The sequence below is a fragment of the Conger conger genome, chromosome 4 (assembly GCF_963514075.1).
Source record: "Conger conger chromosome 4, fConCon1.1, whole genome shotgun sequence".
Classification (NCBI taxonomy): domain Eukaryota; kingdom Metazoa; phylum Chordata; class Actinopteri; order Anguilliformes; family Congridae; genus Conger; species Conger conger.
The window spans coordinates 28,452,775-28,472,368 of NC_083763.1; the positions used below are offsets into that span (position 1 = coordinate 28,452,775).

The 19,594-nt window shown below is 45.1% G+C and overlaps 1 protein-coding gene across 1 annotated transcript in view; it reads right to left on the reverse strand.

Annotated features, from left to right (window-relative positions):
- The window catches only part of LOC133125831 (ephrin type-A receptor 3-like), a 149,368-nt gene that overhangs the window by 1,504 nt on the left and 128,270 nt on the right, over nt 1-19,594 (reverse strand). Inside the window, exons 12-17 of the mRNA XM_061237500.1 lie at nt 17,880-17,941; nt 15,745-15,954; nt 13,890-14,039; nt 11,947-12,140; nt 5,073-5,210; nt 1-3,914 (exon numbers count right to left, since the gene is read on the reverse strand). The exon at nt 1-3,914 is cut by the window's left edge and continues 1,504 nt beyond it. Coding sequence (XP_061093484.1) covers nt 3,812-3,914; nt 5,073-5,210; nt 11,947-12,140; nt 13,890-14,039; nt 15,745-15,954; nt 17,880-17,941 — 857 coding nt within the window. The 3' untranslated portion in view covers nt 1-3,811. The remainder of the gene's footprint in view (nt 3,915-5,072; nt 5,211-11,946; nt 12,141-13,889; nt 14,040-15,744; nt 15,955-17,879; nt 17,942-19,594) is intronic.

Here is a 19,594-nt window from a genome sequence, read left to right on the forward strand (position 1 = left end):
GATCAGCTCGTTTCTGAATGCAAATTGTTGGGGAATAAATTTCAGGAAAGCCTGAGAAGCTCTGATTGTGCCTCTTCATTACATCCATTTTGCATTTTTGTAATTAATTATTCATTGTTGTTGCTGCTGTTTGGAAAACCAAGGGTATGAATAGACACTTATGCTCCAGTAATTTGGCAATTTAGAGGAGATCACAATGAATTAGCACCCACTAGCTGAAGGGAGGGCAGACGTGCCAAGCGTATAGATAGCAGTGAAGGCCTTATCTATATAAATACTCCAGATAAATACATTCATTACTGCCAGGAGAAATAAGGCATCCACTGCTTTCTCCAACAAAAATGAATAATTAATAATAATTATCATTATGCTCCATTATCATCATCTCAAATGTGTCTGATTAATAGGATATTTCCCCCTTTCATTTTATCTCTGGTATAAATTCGGAATTAGTGCCTCTTTTGTTTTTGTGTGAGAGCAGGATGCCAAGGTAACCATAGCAACACCTTGATCATGATTTTTTTTTTGTGTGAGCGATAATTTTCCGACCTTATTTATTCATTATTTTCCGATGAATACAGTCCATGGCGGGACCCGGAGCAGACAGGAGACCTCTGACCTATGGCGGTGAGATTGTGCTGTCTTGCTATAGCTGTAGCCAGCGGAAATATGCTCGACCTTATCCCAGAGCAGCATGCAAAGCTTACAGCTTGGAGTTTATTTTTTTTACACACAAATCATAGTCATATCTATATTTCATAAACTCTTTTTTTGCCTCTCGGAATAAACCAGTGCCCTGCTCCTTATCGAACCAACCTTTAATAATACAGCCTTTCAGCGCATCCCTGCAAATCAAGTTAGGGGTTGGAACGGAGAACCTCATGCAAAGTCAGCATAAATGCATGGACATATACAGTGTACACTGTATATATCTCTGGGCTTTAAGTCAGTGATGACGTTTAGGGGTTTCACATATATGAGTAATGATATTGTTCCCTTGCCGGCGAGGCGCCCGAATGTTGGGAAGGTTGGTCGAGCGCTTCAGGAAAACTGCAGCCGCCATCGCCTCCCAGCTAGCATGCTAACGGTCTCATGGCAGTTCCTGCGGCACCGTGACATCATTGCGTCAGAATCAATGCGACAGTGGACAATGGGAGAGTCTGACACATCACCAGGATTTTTCAACAGACAGACAGGGCTTAGCATCCATGCTAAATTCACACATCAGCGCTCCTCCAACATCAAAGCTTGGCGGGAGGGAGGGAAGGGTGGGGATGGGGGTTGTCTAGCCTTAATTCATAGCTAGATTTTCTCTTCGTTCTAAAGAAAAGTTCATACTTACAAACATTCTAGAGTTTTAAGTCAACACTGTACATTTTTACACTATGGTACAATCTTTTTTTTTCCTTTTAAGTCTTGAAGTCGGGTATGGTAACATCTTCTTTGTCATGATAAGATATGGTGCTCTATTGTGTGGTGGGGGGAAAAAAATGGATGGATGTGGCTTGGCTGCACACTCCACATAAACCTCCTAGACTGCTTCAGTTATGAAAGACTTCAGTAAGCATCATTAAATATGCTATGTGTCACATTGCACTCTTCAGATGTGATGAAGTCCATTCGTTTTCCCTTAATTTTTTCCAGGAATCAACAGAACGGAAACTGTCTGTAAAACTGTGAGGAAATTGACAGTGGAGAACTGAACACGACACGAGGCCACACACTTTTACAACAAATATACATTCTATTCTGTGCAGGCCATGGACAATGTTCAAGAATTATTCAAGCAAACCTTTCTGTATATAGAACCAATCACCACACACATGCACGCACGTCAATGCGTGCATGCCAAAACACACTCACAGATGCATAAACTTCATACAAAATCGTTCTTTGTTTCCCTTGATATGTCCTTGACCTGGTTTACTCTCACATCTGTGTTTAACCTGGAAGCACTGAAACTTCTTCTGAGTGGGGACCATGAGTGAGTGGACTGGACGAGACAGCAACACTGGGACAAAGTGCGTTGTCCCAAAGAGACATACATTCCATTCCGGGGAGATATTGCCACTAAGTGCAGGGTTGATCCAGTTGCTACGCTCTCCATTTCCTACAGGTACACGCAGGGCCGTCGAGAGTGGGCTGAAAGGTGGTGTCGATTCTAGGGGCCCTAAGGCTTGGGCGGGGGGGGAGGGAGCACAGCTGGAGAGGGAGGGACACATGTTAAAGGGGGAGCCATGGCCGGACAGCCTGTCGGTGAAGGATGGTGAAGCTCCAAAACCACTGACTGGTGTAATGGGACACAGTTCTATAACCTGGCTTCCTCTGCTTGGTAACCTGGCTTCCTCTGTTTGGTGATCCAGCTTCCTCTGTATGGTAACCTGCCTTCTTCTGTTTGATGACCCAGCTTCATCTGTTCGGTGGCCTGTCTTCCTCTATTCAGTAACCTGTCTTCCTCTGTTCAGTAACCTGGCTTCTTCTGTTCGGTAACCTGGCTTCCTCTGTTCAGTAACCTGGCTTCTTCTGTTCGGTAACCTGGCTTCTTCTGTTCGGTAACCTGGCTTCCTCTGTTCGATAATCTGGCTTCCTCTATTCAGTAACCTGTCTTCCTCTGTACAGTAACCTGGCTTCTTCTGTTCGGTAACCTGGCTTCCTCTGTTCGATAATCTGGCTTCCTCTGTTCAGTAACCTGGCGTCCTCTGTTCGATAATCTGGCTTCCTCTGTCCGGTAGCCTGGCTTCTTCTGTTCGGTGGACTGGCTTCCTCTGTTCGATGGCCCAGCTTCCTCTGTTCGGTAACCTGGCTACCTCTGTTCGGTGGCCTAGCTTCCTCTGTTCGATGACCCAGCTTCCTCTGTTTGGTGATCCAGCTTCCTCTGTTCAGTAACCTGGCTTCCTGTGTTTGGTAACCTGGCTTCCTCTGTTCGGTAACCTGGCTTCCTCTGTTCCCTCTCAACACAGGCCAGCCTGTCCCCTCCCTACGGCACAGGGGAAAGCTAGGGTACCATCTGGCTGCGACCAGAGGACAGTGTTTGGATTGGGCAGGATTTGTAGGAGCAGACTTGGTACTCTATAAGTCACTGACTGTGGGGGTCTTATATCCACACATACCTCTTTCATCCTTATTTCATGGCAACCTCTAAACAAGGGTATCTGGAGGTATTACTGTACATACATGGGGTGAATATATACACACAGCAGCGGTTTATTCTGACCTGTGAAAATGAGTTGACCTTTTTGGAACTGAAAAAGTAGGGTGGTAGTAGAAGAAATAAAGAAATGAAATAAAAGAATCTGCACCCTCATGTAATCAGGTCAGGCATGAGATAAGGTTATTTGTATCCCATTGGTTGTCGTGTGATCTGGTCCCTTGGAGAGTTTGAAGTTTGAAATTTCACTTCTGAACAGACGAACAGTGCACACTTTAAAAACACTGCTCCGTACAGACAAGATTTCCTTACTTCTGAGGTAAATAACATGAAAAACCCCAAAGCAAAACAACCAGATTAAACAGCAACGCATGATGTACGCACAATTTCACACAAACCTGCACAAGCAGCACTAGTAAATGTCTTTGTTTTTTTTAGGGTTTTTTTTTTTTTTGTTCAGAGTGACCGTTTCTCTCACCCGGTCCCTGGTCACTACCCCCGTCGGGGGGTTTACTGAGGATCTGCGTGCAGGGACAGATGGACGGATGAATGGAACGCGGGACGGCTGGCGAAAAAAGACACAATCGGGACACAAGCATGGAGGCTCTTTTCCCTGGGGGAGAGGGGCCGGGGCAAAGGGGTCATGGTGACGGTGGGAGGGGGTTATACGTGAATGTGATTTCCTTGTTGTGTCTGCAGGATTTGTATGCTGCTGAGGATTTTCTTCTGGTGCCCGGCCAGAACCACACCCATCCTTCCCAAGTCACTGAGAAAGAATGAAAGAGAAAATATCATTAAATAAATATCAATATAAATAATTTGTTATTTAGCTGGAACCTGGCAACTTACAGTTGACTAGACTAAGCAGGGGACAATCCCCCTTGGAGCAATGCAGGGTTAAGGGCCCAACGGATGTATGGATCTTATCATGGCTACACTGGGGCTTGAATCACCAACCTTCCGGGTCCCAGTCATGCACCATTCCCACTAAGCTACTGGCAGCCCCTACTCAAAACTCTTATTAAGCATGTCTCTCTATCTACAGTGAGGCCCGTAAGTATTTGGACAGCGACACTATTCGAATGGGCTGTAATTCCTACGATTCAGTCCAGATGGATGTACAAAACCTGAAATTAAGACTGCAGCTTTAATTTGAGGGTAAGTACATCCATATCGAATGCACATGTGCCAGAATTACAGCCCTTAAAAATTGTGTCCCAGTCCAAATACTCACGGACCTCACTGTATAATATCTAGTGTACAATATGATTGATTTATGCTGAAATTAAGACTTTTTCTCTAACTACATGATAGAGGTCAGAGGACAGGTATGTAGCCCCCGACTAGCTACACTAGTTTGGTCGATCCGTCCTCCACATGAAATACTGAGATCCTGAACAAGCAAATTCTTAAACGCGCCATTTGTCAAATAAAGTTAATGGCCTTTCTAGTTCTAAAAAAATCAGACAAATAGCACCTTGTTCAAGTTTAAACTTTTCTGTTTTTGAAAAATGTATGGGATCCCCCAAATGGGGTGCGTTATGGTTAAAGGTGAAAACACTTTACACTTTTGGACACCATCTGATGACATCAACTCCTGGCCGAAGCAACAGTCATTAAGGAACTCTAGGGGAGATGTATTTTAATCCATATGGGAAAAGGTAAATGGACATTACAGTATAAGCATAAGGAAAACATTTCCTCAGCCTGGCAGGGGGGCTTGGAGGGATCCACAGTTCTGTTGTGTTGGAAAATACGAGGGGGGAGGCGAGTATTTGAATTAACTGACAACGTTTGCTGGTGATAGTACACCGTGATAGTACATCCGACTGATGTTTTTCTAGCATGTCAGTCTGCAGTCAACCAGTCTTGTTACTCAGAAATAGGACAGCCTTTTTACCCTGTAAGTGCGTATCTCTCTCACCTGATGTTGACATAGAGCACGGAGTCCAAGGTGATGTAGCCCGCGCCAGAAAAGTGCTCCTTGTACTGACCCATCTTGATGGACTCCAGCCAGTCCTCCACCGTGCTGAAGCTGGGTTCCGGTGTCGGTGGGTCATCCCTGTGTGTACACATTTCATTATGTTTCTGTTTTTATGAGAAATAAATGTAAAAAAAAAGGCCCTTGTGCAAAAGGAGATGGTGTGTTGTCCCTTGTTGGGCAGACTACACCTCATTCACACGCAATAGGTCTTAGTCCTCAAACTATTCTGGAAAACACTGTGCTGTTAATAATCCCAAACCAAAAGTTTTGGTCACAATTTGCGTAAACAAATGTTCACTGAGTAAGAAAAGACTCTTTTCTTGGGTTAATTTATTTTCAACAACAACTTTTATCTCTGTACACTACCCATTGCTCAGCCCAGCCATATCTGATAGTGACTTGAGAATTAATGTTCCTGTAGTCAAGGTGCGTAAGCCTGTTACTGCACAGACGAAGCATTAAATTTAAATGAGTTACGAGTTTCTTAAGAATAGTGCCTCTTTGGAATATCTTGAATATCTTGAAAATCTTAGACCTTGATTTTTGCCATTATCTACCCAGCTCTGAATGTCTATTGCTGGAGCTGCTTACAAATCTTTTTTAACATCCATGCTGACCAAACTGACCTGACTTCACTTAACCTAACATGTCCCCCCCCCCACACACACACACACACACACACACACGCCCATGGGCACACCCTTCACCTTGTATATTCAGCTGGCATTAATACTTCCCAGTTCACTGGTGCTGATTTAGGCATCACTGACCATTGGGCTATTAAGTTGGAATGCACTGACTTAAATCTGAACAAGCCAAATGCATATTATCTCAGGCGATTTGTAACTCATACGCCTCTTAGTACATCTCACCGTGTGAACTGTCTGACTTTCATAATGGCTGCCCTAACTGCCGTCAAAACAAGATCAGTTTACTTTGTCCATCCTTCCCCAGAGTAAACCCTTGGGCAGTGCTCCATAAGGATGGAGGGCCTTGCCTCACAGAAATTCGGCTCACAGACGTCTGGAGTCACAGAATGCTCAGGATGCAATCCCTGCACACTAATAGTGGCGCTCTCCACACTGCTCGCTTCACATACTATTCTACCATTCTTAATGACTGCAGTGGCAACCCCAAGAGCCAACTCCAGCTTCAATACCACCTAATAATTTACAGTGGATGTCAGGCTTGTCAAACATTGCAGCATTGATTCCTGCACCCACAGAGACCTAATTTATTCAAATTACGAAACCAAATTTTTCTTGAAACAAAGTGCACAAGTGAATCGATTTCAACATTCTTTATCTCTAAATTATAGAGATTTTGTTATATGCAACAGAAACATTTAGGCATAGGCTATTACAGGCAAACTGAGTAAAATGTGCAAAACACAAAAAAAAAAGTAGTTTGTAAAAATGCAGAGTGCAAAGTCATTTCTTACGGAACGTTACCGATGGGAAATCAGTTGGTTAATCCCTGAACCATATCGATTTAAGTAACTAAACTGCAGAAGACGCAAAAGTACACGGTAAATGTCAATAATACGTATAACCTTGTCTTGTTTTGCTCTCGCTTGCTCCCTAACTACCAAAACAGGCAAACTTCCCTTTTCTCACCGGAAATAAATAAGCCAGTACTCGTACAGTAGAATTCGATCAGTACCACCTAGTGCAAATGGTGGGGGGTTTTGTGAAAAAAAATAGCATGAGTCACCTGTATTTCTTTACTGAGTTGTTTTTTCCAAATTTCAAAAACATCATTTTTTCAACATCACAATATTTAGGCATGGAAGGAGGTAGGTACTGCATTTAAAGTGCTAGAGTAATTTTGAATTTAAAGTCTAACGGACAAATGGTAAAGCCTCTAGCTTTTTCAAGTCATTTCTCTACTTTCCTCTGATGCAGGGCCCTTAAAAGTCCCATTTTACGGAGAATTACATTTCCTCGGCACAGACATCATTCAGTTTGTTGGAGAGCTATCCAGCCAATCAGAACAAAGGTTCATTGATATCAATGAGCCTTAAAGACACAACTAAACCTAAACAGAATGTTCTTGGTAAAGCTCATGAGAGGCACTGGGGATTAGATTATGTAAAACTGTAGCGAATTAGTGCCTGTTCCCCTGTTCGGTTTTCCAATAATAGAATATGGTGGTAGCGTATTAACTTGATATGCTACCACAGTAATAATGTGCTGCAGAAGCGTGTCATTTGCCTAATGATAAGTTAACCTAACGATGTCAAGCTAAACCACAAACAGTGTATTAGCTGTGCGTGAAGGTACCTCCAATGCATTTTTTCACTATCAAACTTCAGCAGAGTCTCCTCTTTTGTCCAATTACTCCTAGTTTGAGACATTTTTATCTAGGTTTTTCTGTATTTTATTTAGCTATTTGAAGCCAACTAAATAGTCGTTTGGCTACTCACACAAATAACAGAATTCTGCTGAAGAGTGGCTTGTTTCCGCGCTTTTTGAAAGCTCAACAATAGCGACAGGCGGCCATATATCGTACCAGTGTTTTCCATTTCACTAAATCAAATTTGGGTCTATTCTAATCCACCTCTAGCAAACAAATTAGTGCATCATATGTAGAATGAACTTGTTTTCCGCTCCAGTTGTCGCAATAACTTTATCATGCACATGAAGTTATAGTTCCAGAATTCTTTAATGGAAAGAGAGTTCAAGAGTAGCTTTCAATGCTGCCTCTGTTACAGTTCTCACCTGGCTCTGGTCTTACATAACTGACAGACAACAGTATGTCTCAATCAGCCACTGTAAATCCAGTACCGCTATGGTTACACAAGGTGTGCCGAGGGGACTTGTCCTTGGGCTGCTCCCGTTCATACTGTACACTACCCTTGGGTGGATGTGGTTTTGGGTGATATGTGAGTGATACACGGCTGTAGTTGAGCTCCAAGGTTATCACGCCATCCCTCTTCTCCACTCTCACAAACTGATGACATGACATTACAAACAGGGTGCAGCTTAACTTTCTTCATCTGAACTGTAATGAATCTGGGATTCTAGTGATTGGACCTACACCTTGTTCATAAACACTTGGCATTGATGGCTTCATTGCATGTCTCCCATTCACAAACCCACACTAATATTTGACCCAGGTCTCTCCTTTCAGGCCCACGTAGAAACCCACATACATGCCTGCATGACCTCAAGACTACTGAAGCAGCCTTTCCCACAAGTCACCTTCAACAGCCCATCTGTAATCTATAAATGAGATGCGCCATATTCAGAAGTAGTAGTAATAGTAGAGGTGGGATAATAGTCCGAAAGTTTCTTTTGTAGCCTCTCCTGCAGTAGCTGTAGAATTTATATCCAGATGTAGCTCTATGCCCCATTGATGCAATAGGTGTATTCTTTACACCTGACCTTGCACACATTTTACATCGGACTTAACTGTAAGCCTATTAAAATGAGTAAAATTAAACAGCAAACAGTAGATAGCAAATAGTATCTGACACACTTCTGGTGTGCATTCAGAAGTTAATAAATGCAGTACTCCTGTGAATATGCAGTATGACTAGAGTGTGAGTCAGAGTACACAGCTGCCTTATTGCTGCCTCAACTGAAATGAACAAAGACCCCATTCTCACTGGAGCTGGGGATGCTGAGAAAGCATCTTGTTTGAGTTTCTGGAGAAAATACAGAGTCATTGAAGAAGGGTATTATTGCAATTGTTCAAAGCTTGAAACAGTCAATTCAGTTACACTGTATGTATTTGTAGTGCTCTGTTTTTCAAAGTGTGCTGTATCTACATCAGGACATTATGCAGCAATAATGAAGAGAGCTGAATTGACACACTTGAGACACAATGGGCCTTATTTATCAAACGTGAGCCAAACAAATTTCACTGTAAACCATTCGGAAAAGCATTTACAGAAATAATATGGGAGGTTTTTGTATATCGGTTTTTTAGTAGGATCCGAACAGACTTCACGAGTGCTCTCAGCTTTTCGTATCATGGGCGATTTTGGAGCTTTTCTGAGGGGCTTCAGCATCTCTGTTTTCCATCTCAATATGCCCCCCTAAAAATATCCCCCGTTTGTGTGTGATCTGTCCTGGAGGATGACTCACTCCTTCCCTCTTTTGTAATTGGTTGTTTATTATCTCTTTGCCAGCACGCCAAAACTGACAAAACATTTGGTTGGTAGTTAAAGTTAGTGCCAAAGAACGTCTGCCAGGGTAGGGCTGAAGTAGCTTGTCACACAAGGTCATGTCTAGGTTTTATGTAATACTGGAATGACGATTGATCATTTTGTACTGTTTAATAATCAAACTAGTTGATTATTTCATTTCAAAAGCCAAGGGTAGCTAGTTTGGAGAAGAAGAATACCCAGAATCCCTTCAGCTGTTCACAGACGCAGCTCCGTCTGTGGGTTTTGGGGGTTTCTTTCAAGGGCAGTGGTTTGTTGGAAAGTGGCCGGCAGAAATCCTATTTTCCGTCAACCACAAATCAATCATCTTTCTTTAAAATGTATCCCATAGTAGTCGTGTGCTTTTCTGGGGTTCAACATGGCAGTGCAAAAAATCCTATTCCGTTTTGACAATGAAGTCATAGTAGGAATAATCAATAAAGGCCGAGCTAATTCAAGAATTATGTCCATAGTAAGACACATAAGCTGGCTTTCCGTCATTACAAATTTCATTGCTAGAGCAGAGCACATTCCAGGCTGCTAAAATATTGCGCTTTCAATTTCAGGAATTCCATTGTCTCTGTCAGACAATCCCGTGCATCCCTATCAGAACTGCTCCTGAACTGAACCCTAATATGACTGTTTTGCTTGACACTACTATGCTATATATGAGAAATGGTCTGGGCAAATCTGCTTTAAAGGCTTATGATTCAGCTTGGGGAAAATGCTCTGTTTTTGTTTTCCTCAAAGCGTTTCTCTGCATCCGGTCCTGGTTTCAACTCCGATCCTGCTTTCAACTGTTGGCAGATTTATTGTGCATTCATTTGATGCTCGTCATGTGCAACCTTCTTATATTCACAGCTTGGCGGCAGGCATTCAGTGCAATTTCTCCACATTAGGCCCCATACAGAAGGCAATAAACTACTGTTCATAACGGCAACCGGAGCACAAATGAGCAGGCATCGGTTCAGCTCATATCTCAGTGCCCTGCTGGTTAAATGCGGCTTCTGGTCTTCATCTGTTTACTCAGCATGCATTATTACATTACATTACATTATTGGCATTTTGGCAGACGCTCTTATCCTGAGCGACATACAGTTGATTAGACTAAGAGGGAGACAATCCTCCCCTGGAGCAACGCAGGGTTAAGGGCCTTGCTCAAGGGCCCAACGGCTGTGCGGATCTTATTGTGGCTACACCGGGATTAGAACCACCGACCTTGTGTGTCCCAGTCATTTACCTTAACCACTACGCTACAGGCCGCCCCCTATGCATACAACCTGTACTAATAAACACTCAACATCACATGGCTTCATCTATTCATTCTCTTGCACATATAAGTTGTTGGGGTGAGCACACCTGTATTACAGTATATGGTATATGGTGTTGAAGGTGTAAACATGGCATCAATTGGTTTCCTTCTGCCTTGCAAGTGTTCAGAATGGCAAGCATCACGGTTATGGGAGAACATTTGCCAAGCTGGCAAGCCTTCATAGATGCTTCAGAAGTATCTGCCTCACACCCTGTAGCAGTGGCTAACTATCGTTTTGGCACTAAGCTCGCGTGATGATTACGGAGGAACGTCTGCCAAGCTGGCCGACCACCACAAACTATAAACCATAATCCTTTGGGAGGGCTCTTCTCCAAATCAATGTTATTTCACATAACTTGTTTGTGTTTTTTTCCAGGTTAGTACAACCGTTGATGGTTTTTTGCGTCTAAAGTCACCATTTATTTCGGGGGATGGCTCATCACCACTGCCTGCTGGAAGAACAGCATCTCCACCTTTCCGGAGGGGTCATTTAAAGTGACGGAGTTATCGCCAAAATGTTTCTATTGTATAACATTTCATTACTCATAGGCCAGCGGAGGATGCGCATATAGCCGGGTTCCTCTTGAGATTTCTTCCCATAGGGGGAAATTCTCATTCTCACCACTGTTTGAGGGTCTCTTTCCATAAGGGAGTCGTTTACCTCTTACGTTATCTTGGGGCTTAGAGTTTATATGTTTTATTGCCTTCTGTGCTGTTCTGTAAAGCGTCTTTGTGACAGTCTTCTGTGAAAGGCGCTATCGAAATAAAATAGAATTGAATTTAATATAAAATATCCCAAAACATTAATTCTGGAGTCTCTGTGATTGAACTACTTTTGTTTAATCTCAATGGGATTAGCCTGGTAAAATAAAGGTTAATAAATAATACAATGAATACAATGCTTATTGCAATGCATTAAAATGCATTTTTCATTGTATACAAGAAGGTACCATTCGGGTATAAACCTGCTGATATTTGATGCTCCCAACATGCAGAGGGAAATGTGTTATTTTTCCCAGATTGCCAATGAAAAAATGTGACTCACTTCCATTTCAGCTCATCTTTTCATCACTGATAACAGCAAAGGGGATCTGCTTTATTCCACCACGAGGGGCTTTTTGTTTTTTTGTGTAAAAGTAGCAAATGCAAACAGGTATTCAAAATGGGTATTGTTCTGTACACCACTGCTCACCTGAAACGGAAAGTGACCTTTGAAACATGTTGAATATTGCAAATATTTGGCGCTGTAAATGTCAAATAATAAATAATAATAAATCACTTTATTAAAAAAATGGAATGGAAAGGGCCCTTGGAGGACAAACGCAAACGCCCCCCTTTCGTGGGGGACTCACCAGATGGAACTGTTGGCCAGCTGCCTCAGGTTGCTGGGGTTACGGATGAGCTTGTCCAGAGAGGAGACGATCTGTCCGAATTTGGGCCGGTCGCTGCGGCCCTTCTCCCAGCAGTCCAGCATCAGCTGGTGCAGGACCACCGGACAGTCCATGGGGGCGGGCAGGCGGTACCCCTCATCGATCGCTTTTATCACCTGCCAGTGCCAACGTTATATTACTTTACATTACATTATAGGCATTTGGCAGACGCTCTTATCCAGAGCGACGTACAACAAAGTGCATACCCATAACCAGGGACTAGTGCGCTGAAAGACCCTCGAGGGAAGTACGGTTTCAATACGGGCCTTGTAGATTAATCTGATGACAAAGGATTATGTCTATAAAACCGTTTCAGGAAACACAATGTAAGTAGTAATAAAGTATACACTTATGCAGGAACGAAAATAAGCAGCTTACATAGCCAAACGAAAGTAGCCATAAAACCATCTAAGCGAACACAACCCTTGTAATAATGAGACACGTATACACATCTATTACAACAACCATCAGCCAACAGAAAGAGAGAGAGGGAGACAGAGAGGAAGTGATAGGAAAATAAAGTGTCAATTAGTGGTTAGAGCACTGGATGTGGGATTAATTAAGTTAATATAGCAGGCAGGTCAAAGCACTGGTTTGATTTTAATTAAGAGTGGCTAGTTGCAACCAGACCTGGGTTGAAATAGTATTTGTTTTGGATTCAAATACATTTCTGCATTTGAGTAAGCTTGTCTGGTGTATTGGTACAAATGAAATGATCCCAAAAGAGTAAACCCCGCCCACCTGGTCCTTGAAAAATCGAAAACAAATACTATTTGAATCCAGGTCTGGTTGCCACTTACACTACTTCACGCACTGTACTACACAGGACGAGTATGACCTGTTTTAAGGGATTCAGAGTGTTAGTCACACCAGCAAAACCAAGTGCTGAATTTCCATACCTTATTTTGCACTCTGACAAAGAGTAATGAGAAACCGTATGAGTATTTTTGTCTCAAAAGAAGAGGTTAGCAAATTTGCGTAGCTTTTGTGGATGGGCCAGACCTTCTTTCATTTATCTGCGTTCGAGACTGGCATGTTCTTCATCATTGTGGGGGAAAAAAAAGCTGTGTGAATCTACATGCTGTTGCCTGGAGAGAGGAAGCCTTTGAACTGCCCTCAGTTCCATTATCCACCTAAAATAGAGAACAGCTGTGTGAACAACCTTTATGCCGGGACCGTAATCTTAATGTTCTGATGAACAGGGCCCAATTGGCGGGATGAGAAAGAGGCCGCTCTCTGGCAGGGGATCCTCAGCGGATGAGCTTTTATGCGCTGTCGGTTTACCGTTTCGTTCCGTTTCGAAACCTCTCGCTCGATCGCACGTGAGGCCTTGACCTCCCGAGCCGTCCCCGGGCAGCGGATAAGGCTGACGTGCATGTGGAAAATCCGCCAGGACCTCATCTGTCTTTGACTCTGAACCCTATTTACGAGAATCTAAAGAGCCGCCACAAGCCGCATGACTGGCTGGCGGCGTTCGTTTAATGGCTTTACCTCGGCGAGAATCGGGACGCCTTTCTTATTTCCTGACTTACAATTCCTCGACCGTTGGTCATACCTTGGCGGCCCTCCTCTGTTGTGCCGGAGGGGATAAAACAGATGCGGGTCGATGGCGACGGTTTGAAGATTCGTTGACGGGAAGCCCGGTCACGTTGAGCGACCTGGCAGCGTCTGTGGCCGTGTACCGTTTCAAACACGCGGCGGGAGGGGCTTGGAGCACTGGAAAGCCAATCAGTGGGTGGCGTAGAGGGGAGGAAGCATGGCTCGCATTTTCTGCTCTGATATCCTCTTTGGTTCAGTCGTTTTTTTTTGTCGATGACCGCACTGTGATAGTAAATAGGAGCAGCTCAGCCACTGGTTATACTCACGTCCTGATTGGACATCTCCCAGTAAGGGCGCTCCCCGTAGGAAATGACTTCCCACATGACGATGCCATAGCTCCACACGTCGCTGGCGGAGGTGAACTTCCTGTAGGCGATGGCCTCTGGCGCCGTCCAACGAATAGGAATCTTCCCCCCCTAAAAAATGAAATAGACAGGTCAAGGTCATGACCTTCACCACACCGTTGCTGCGCAGGACTTTCAGACGTTGCACTCGTGCCATATTTGCAACATTGCAGTAAAGTGGTCGGAGGAGGAATGGGGCAGCATATAGTCTACTGAATAAGGTCCATGACTGGAAACTGTAATATTGCTGGGATGGTCCCCTGCTTAGTCTAATCAACTGTAGCTAACTTAAAAACATCAGCTTATAATATAACTGAACAGTACAGGTAGAGGACAATGATTCCCTCTACCTGCCCTGCGGGTTCTATTTTAATCTGAGACAGAACAATGTAACCGCCCTACACACAGAGGGGGCATGGATGGGGCGGGAGGGGGTTAAAATGGGGAGAAGTGTGGGTATGGGGTTGGGGTATGTCTGCGCAGCTAGAAGCAAAAGACTCGTACACACACGCACGGGACAGTACGGACCTCTCTCCCAAAAACTCTCAGACTTCCCCCGTAAAAAGTCCAATCCTCTGGTGGTTCGGTCTCATCTGGAGGAACATGCTGACATTGTGGAACAAAAGTTGCTGTTGACGGCAGCCTAACAAGCAATTGGAAATTCAGTTCAGACAGTTTCGGCGGTGCTGTGCGCTCCTCCCCCTCTCACAGTGGGCGGTGGGGGTGGGAGATGGGGAGGCGAGGGGGGGTTTGGGGAAGGACTCGTTTATTCCTCCTTGATGATGTCATGAAATACATCCGGAGGTGGAATCGTCTCAGCCTGACAGCACCTCTGGACTGAACTTCTGTACGTGTGATTGGCTACAGACTGTGGTCCACTGTGCACTGTGCACCTGTTCCAGAGGGCATTAGACAGCTTCCAGACAGGACATTAATTAGAGCTCACCACCAGAAGGACCTAACCTTGACCTAACTTGGTAATCACAAGCCACAGACACATACACACATCTATTTTGCACTGCCGCATACACACACACATAATCTCTGATATATGTTCTGAGACAGCACACACACACACACACACACACACACATACACACACTCTGATATATGTTGTGAGACAGCACACATACATACACACATAAACGCACACTCAGATATAGGTTGTGAGACAGCACACACACATACACACATACATGCACACTCAGATATAGGTTGTGAGACAGCACACACACATACACACATACACGCACATGCACACGCACACACACACACACACACACACACACACTCTGATATACGCTCGGAGACCCCCCCACACACACACCCCCTGATGTACACAGACAGGGAGCTGAGCGGGTCCTGATTTGTGCTGTCTGCTCGAGTCAGGAACAACATCACGGCACACACTCTACATAGCACTGCCTTTCGGGCTGACAGACTTACTGGAGCGACTCATTGGGCTGTCCTAAACACTCTCAACCTGTGAGACCGGATCCAGGAAACATGTGTCCTGTGAGCCAGCGAGCACTTGACTGGTTACACGGACCGCGCTGACGCAAAAGCCTCTGTCCAAGGGTCCCCCCTGTACTCATTATCCTTATTTTTACGCTAGTAAATCCTCAGTATCCCAAACAGACCACCTAGCTGTTTAGCATAAAAGAGCCATCAGCAAAAAGAGAACTCCGCCTCAAACTTTACTGCGGCTTCTGGATTTGGAAGGACAATGAGGAGGGCGAGGAAGCGGAGGGCGAGGGAGGGAAGGGAGAGGGCTTACCCTGGTGGTGTAGGCCGCTTCGGGGTCGTCCTCCAGCACGCGGGACAGGCCGAAGTCGGACACCTTGCACACCAGGTTGCTGTTGACCAGGATGTTCCGCGCGGCCAGGTCCCTGTGAACGTAGTTCATCTCCGAGAGGTAGCTCATGCCGGCCGCGATGCCCCTCAACATGCCCACCAGCTGGATGACCGTGAACTGGCCGTCGTGTTTCTGAAAAGGGAAGGGGGGGGGGGGGATGCTTCATTAGAGTTGTGAGACTAAACACGCACTGCTCTCAGTCCAGTGCTTAAAACTGTCAAGTGATGCTTTATCAGATGTGAGGCTGAAAACGCCCTGCTCTCGGTCAAAGCTTAAAACTGACAAGCAATGCTTCACCAGAGCTGTGAGACTGAAAACGCCCTGCTCTCAGTCAAACTCTCGTACCGGCAAGCAATGCTTCACCAGAGCTGTGAGACTGGGCACACCCTGCTTTCAGTCAGACAGGCTGTCACCAACAGTCATGGACTTTTCTGTGACTGTACATTTCCATGTAATATTGTACATGATGGAAACGTGGCTATGCATGTAATGGCTGCATTTTAATTCCAATGTTGGGGAACTTTAATTCCAATGTTATTTCCTAAACTTACCATGTTACCATGCCTAAACCCCTGTGGAGAAACCTGACGGTTTGCATAGCACAGGAAAACACAGGCGGCCCAGCAATGCGGCACATCTGATGTCCCTATCCCAAATATACAGGGTGATCAAAATTGATTTTTATTAATTTACACCAGGCTCTAAATTCCGCTTCTTACTTGTTGCATGCTGATTGCATCACACTTTTTATGGATTTTTAACTAAGCGTGCAGACAGATGACCCTTCAAATGAACAGGAGGATTACCCGCATTGTTCTGTTCCAGTGCAACACTATGTCCTGTCGCGGCAGGGCCAGGGCTGCTTTGTATTGGCTGTGAATGATGCCTAATTGATCTGTTACCTAATTAAACACGTGTATCCTGAGGAGAAGGGTCTGAGCCGTCGCCCCATAAAACTGATAGCATTATAAAATGAGATTTTTATGCGCTCGGCAAGGAATATTTATGGCGCTTCATTATGTCCTCTGCTGGCAAACGCAAAGTTATAGACAAGGTTATTTCTTTGTGCATTTACCATTTGCATTCAAATGCATTTGTAATTAAAAGGCGTCCACTTAAGAATAATGGCTCGGGTGTAATGAAATTTCATTCGCAATTCATCCTTAGAGTGACAAGACAAGTCATACATTTGCAGATTGCAAGGGGGTGGGGGGGTGGGGGGTGGGGGTGTGGGAGTGAAGAATTGAAGTACACTGACACGAATGAACACACCACCTCCCCCTACCTCAAATTCTTTGGTGATGTCATTAATTACTATTCAGGGTCTGTCGCATTTTCACGCGGCAGGCCTCATTTCGAACAATGCGCATTTCATTTTGTAATGTTTTTAGCTCTTTCAAAAGGGGCACCAGACTTAACCGAGTCTCTACGTCAACCTTTGAGGAGCCTTTCTGCTTTGACCACCATGAAACTGATGAAGACCTGGCGTCAATACGTGCTTGTCTTTTTTTTGGCCCATTTAATAAAGGTTTCTTATCCATTTCTTAGCTTTGGCTTATTAAACGCGGCTTTCATCGAGGATTGTTGTTTTATGTTAGCCAACCTGCCTTTCCAATGGGCACCTGTCGTTCTTAGATTTGTCAAAACCTTCTTTGTACAAGACCCAGTCAAAGGAGAGATGGGCTCACTGACTTACCATAATACACTGGCTGGCTGTGTTTGCTCGCATTAAATTATTTGGGTAGCCTGTAGCGTAGTGGTTAATGTACATGACTGAGACCCGCAAGGTCGGTGGTTCGAATCCTGGTGTAGCCACAATAAGATCTGCACAGCTGTTGGGCCCAGGGAGGATTGTCTCCTGCTTACTCTAAACAACTGTATGCCACTCTGGATAAGAGCGTCTGCCAAATGCAATTAATGTAGATCCAAGCAGCGTTTGTTCTGTTGTTTGATAGCCTCCATTTTATATCCACCCTTACACTTCAGCCTGGTGTTCACTGCCACTGAAGCAGCAGACATCTCTCACCCCTACCCCCCCCCCCCCCCTCTTGACTCACCTTTAAGAAGGTATCCAAGGACCCGTTCTCCATGTACTCTGTAATTATCATCACCGGTTTACCTGCAGGGACAAGAGTTTTGCCTCAGTATACAAGACAAGCCACCGAAAGACAAGGAGAAAAACAATAGAGGACGGCTCGGCGCCGTGCCTCAGAAGAAGCGCTGCGCCAGCGTATTGCAGTTGCTTTGAATTGACGCAGTGCTCCAAAGACAGGGGAAAAAAAGAGAGGAGAAAAGAACGCGGTCCCCCGTCGCCCTCCACCTGGTCTCTGTTATTCATCAATCCGCAGGCCTTAATCCAAGCTTTCAGTAAGTGTCAACAGATAATTCGAGTAAGCAATCCAGAGAGAGAGAGAATGTCCCTGTCCAGAAATGCCATGAATGTTAATGAGGTCTTGACGGATGGGTGGGGGGTTTGGGGGGGGTGGTGTGGTCAGGAGTTATGCAGCGATAGATTGACTCAGAAAGGAAAGTGGAGGCAGTGCGTATATTTCAGCGCGTGTGCTTATCAGAGGGCGAGCGAGAGTGCGTGCGCGTTATTGCATTGGAGTGTGTGCACCTTAGCGCTAGTGAACTGTAGGGTTCACATCCTGTGGGGTGTATGTGTACATGCACAGGCGTGTGTGGAGGGGGGGGTGGGGTGTTAAAAGCCATCTGGCGAGAAGCGTGTTCACCTCGACGCGGCCCGTCATCTGGCGCTGGCCCACACCTGCGCTTCATGCGCGGTTACAGTCGCCCCTGGCACCTTTGGCCGCTAACGCGAGCTGTCAATCACTGCTCTCCCCGCTCAGCGGGCTGTGTTGTTAATCCCCTGATTATCACCTTCCCCCTACAGGGAAACAGCACAATGGCTTCCCTCCTGTCCCCTGTCTGGCCTCCCACTGTCACCGCGAAGGAACACAGACCAACCCAACACATCAACCCGGCACAACAGGATCTGTGTGAATCCAGCTATGCAAGCTTGGCCAGCTTGGAAATTGAGCTGGTCATAAGCTGGTCTACCTGGGTATGAGCTGGCCAAACAACATGGCCAAGCTGGTCGTATAGCTTGTCTGAGCTGGTAGCGGGTCGAAATATAGCTTGAGCTGGTCAAACCATGGCTAGCTGGGTGCTGGTCTGAACTGGATAGCCAGTTAATGTTGAGCTGGGCGCTGGCCTTAACTGGTCAACCATCTACCAGCTGTTTCAAAACCTGCTTTTCAGCAGTGTAATGGACCCAGTCAAAGGAGAGATGGGCTCACTGACTTACCATAATACACTGGCTGGCTGTGTTTGCTCGCATTAAATTATTATCATCATTTGAGGTTAGACTGAGCTGCGTGCACAGCAGCGAATAACCGGTGATGTATTCTCCTTGCGGCCAACCATAATGTAAGCCATGTCCAATAAATGGCAGTAAATCTCATAACCTTGAAGATATTGCACCGCGCAGCGCTGCCTGGGGATAGCATCGACTTTGACATGCGGTGCGTTAACCGGCCTGGGTGGGAGGGAGACCTCTCTGTCTTTCCACACACACAGGAAAAATGGCCCCAAAAGGGACCCTGTGATTCCATAGAAAAGCCAAGGGTTTTTTGTCAGGTTCTTTGTTTAGGAGCTTTCACACCTCATACCTATGATAGAGTGTTTCATAAATAACTAAAATTGCTTCCTCTATGGAGTCAAGCCAAATAACCCTTTTTTCCGAGAGTGCAGTTTGCGGCCATAGTTTGCA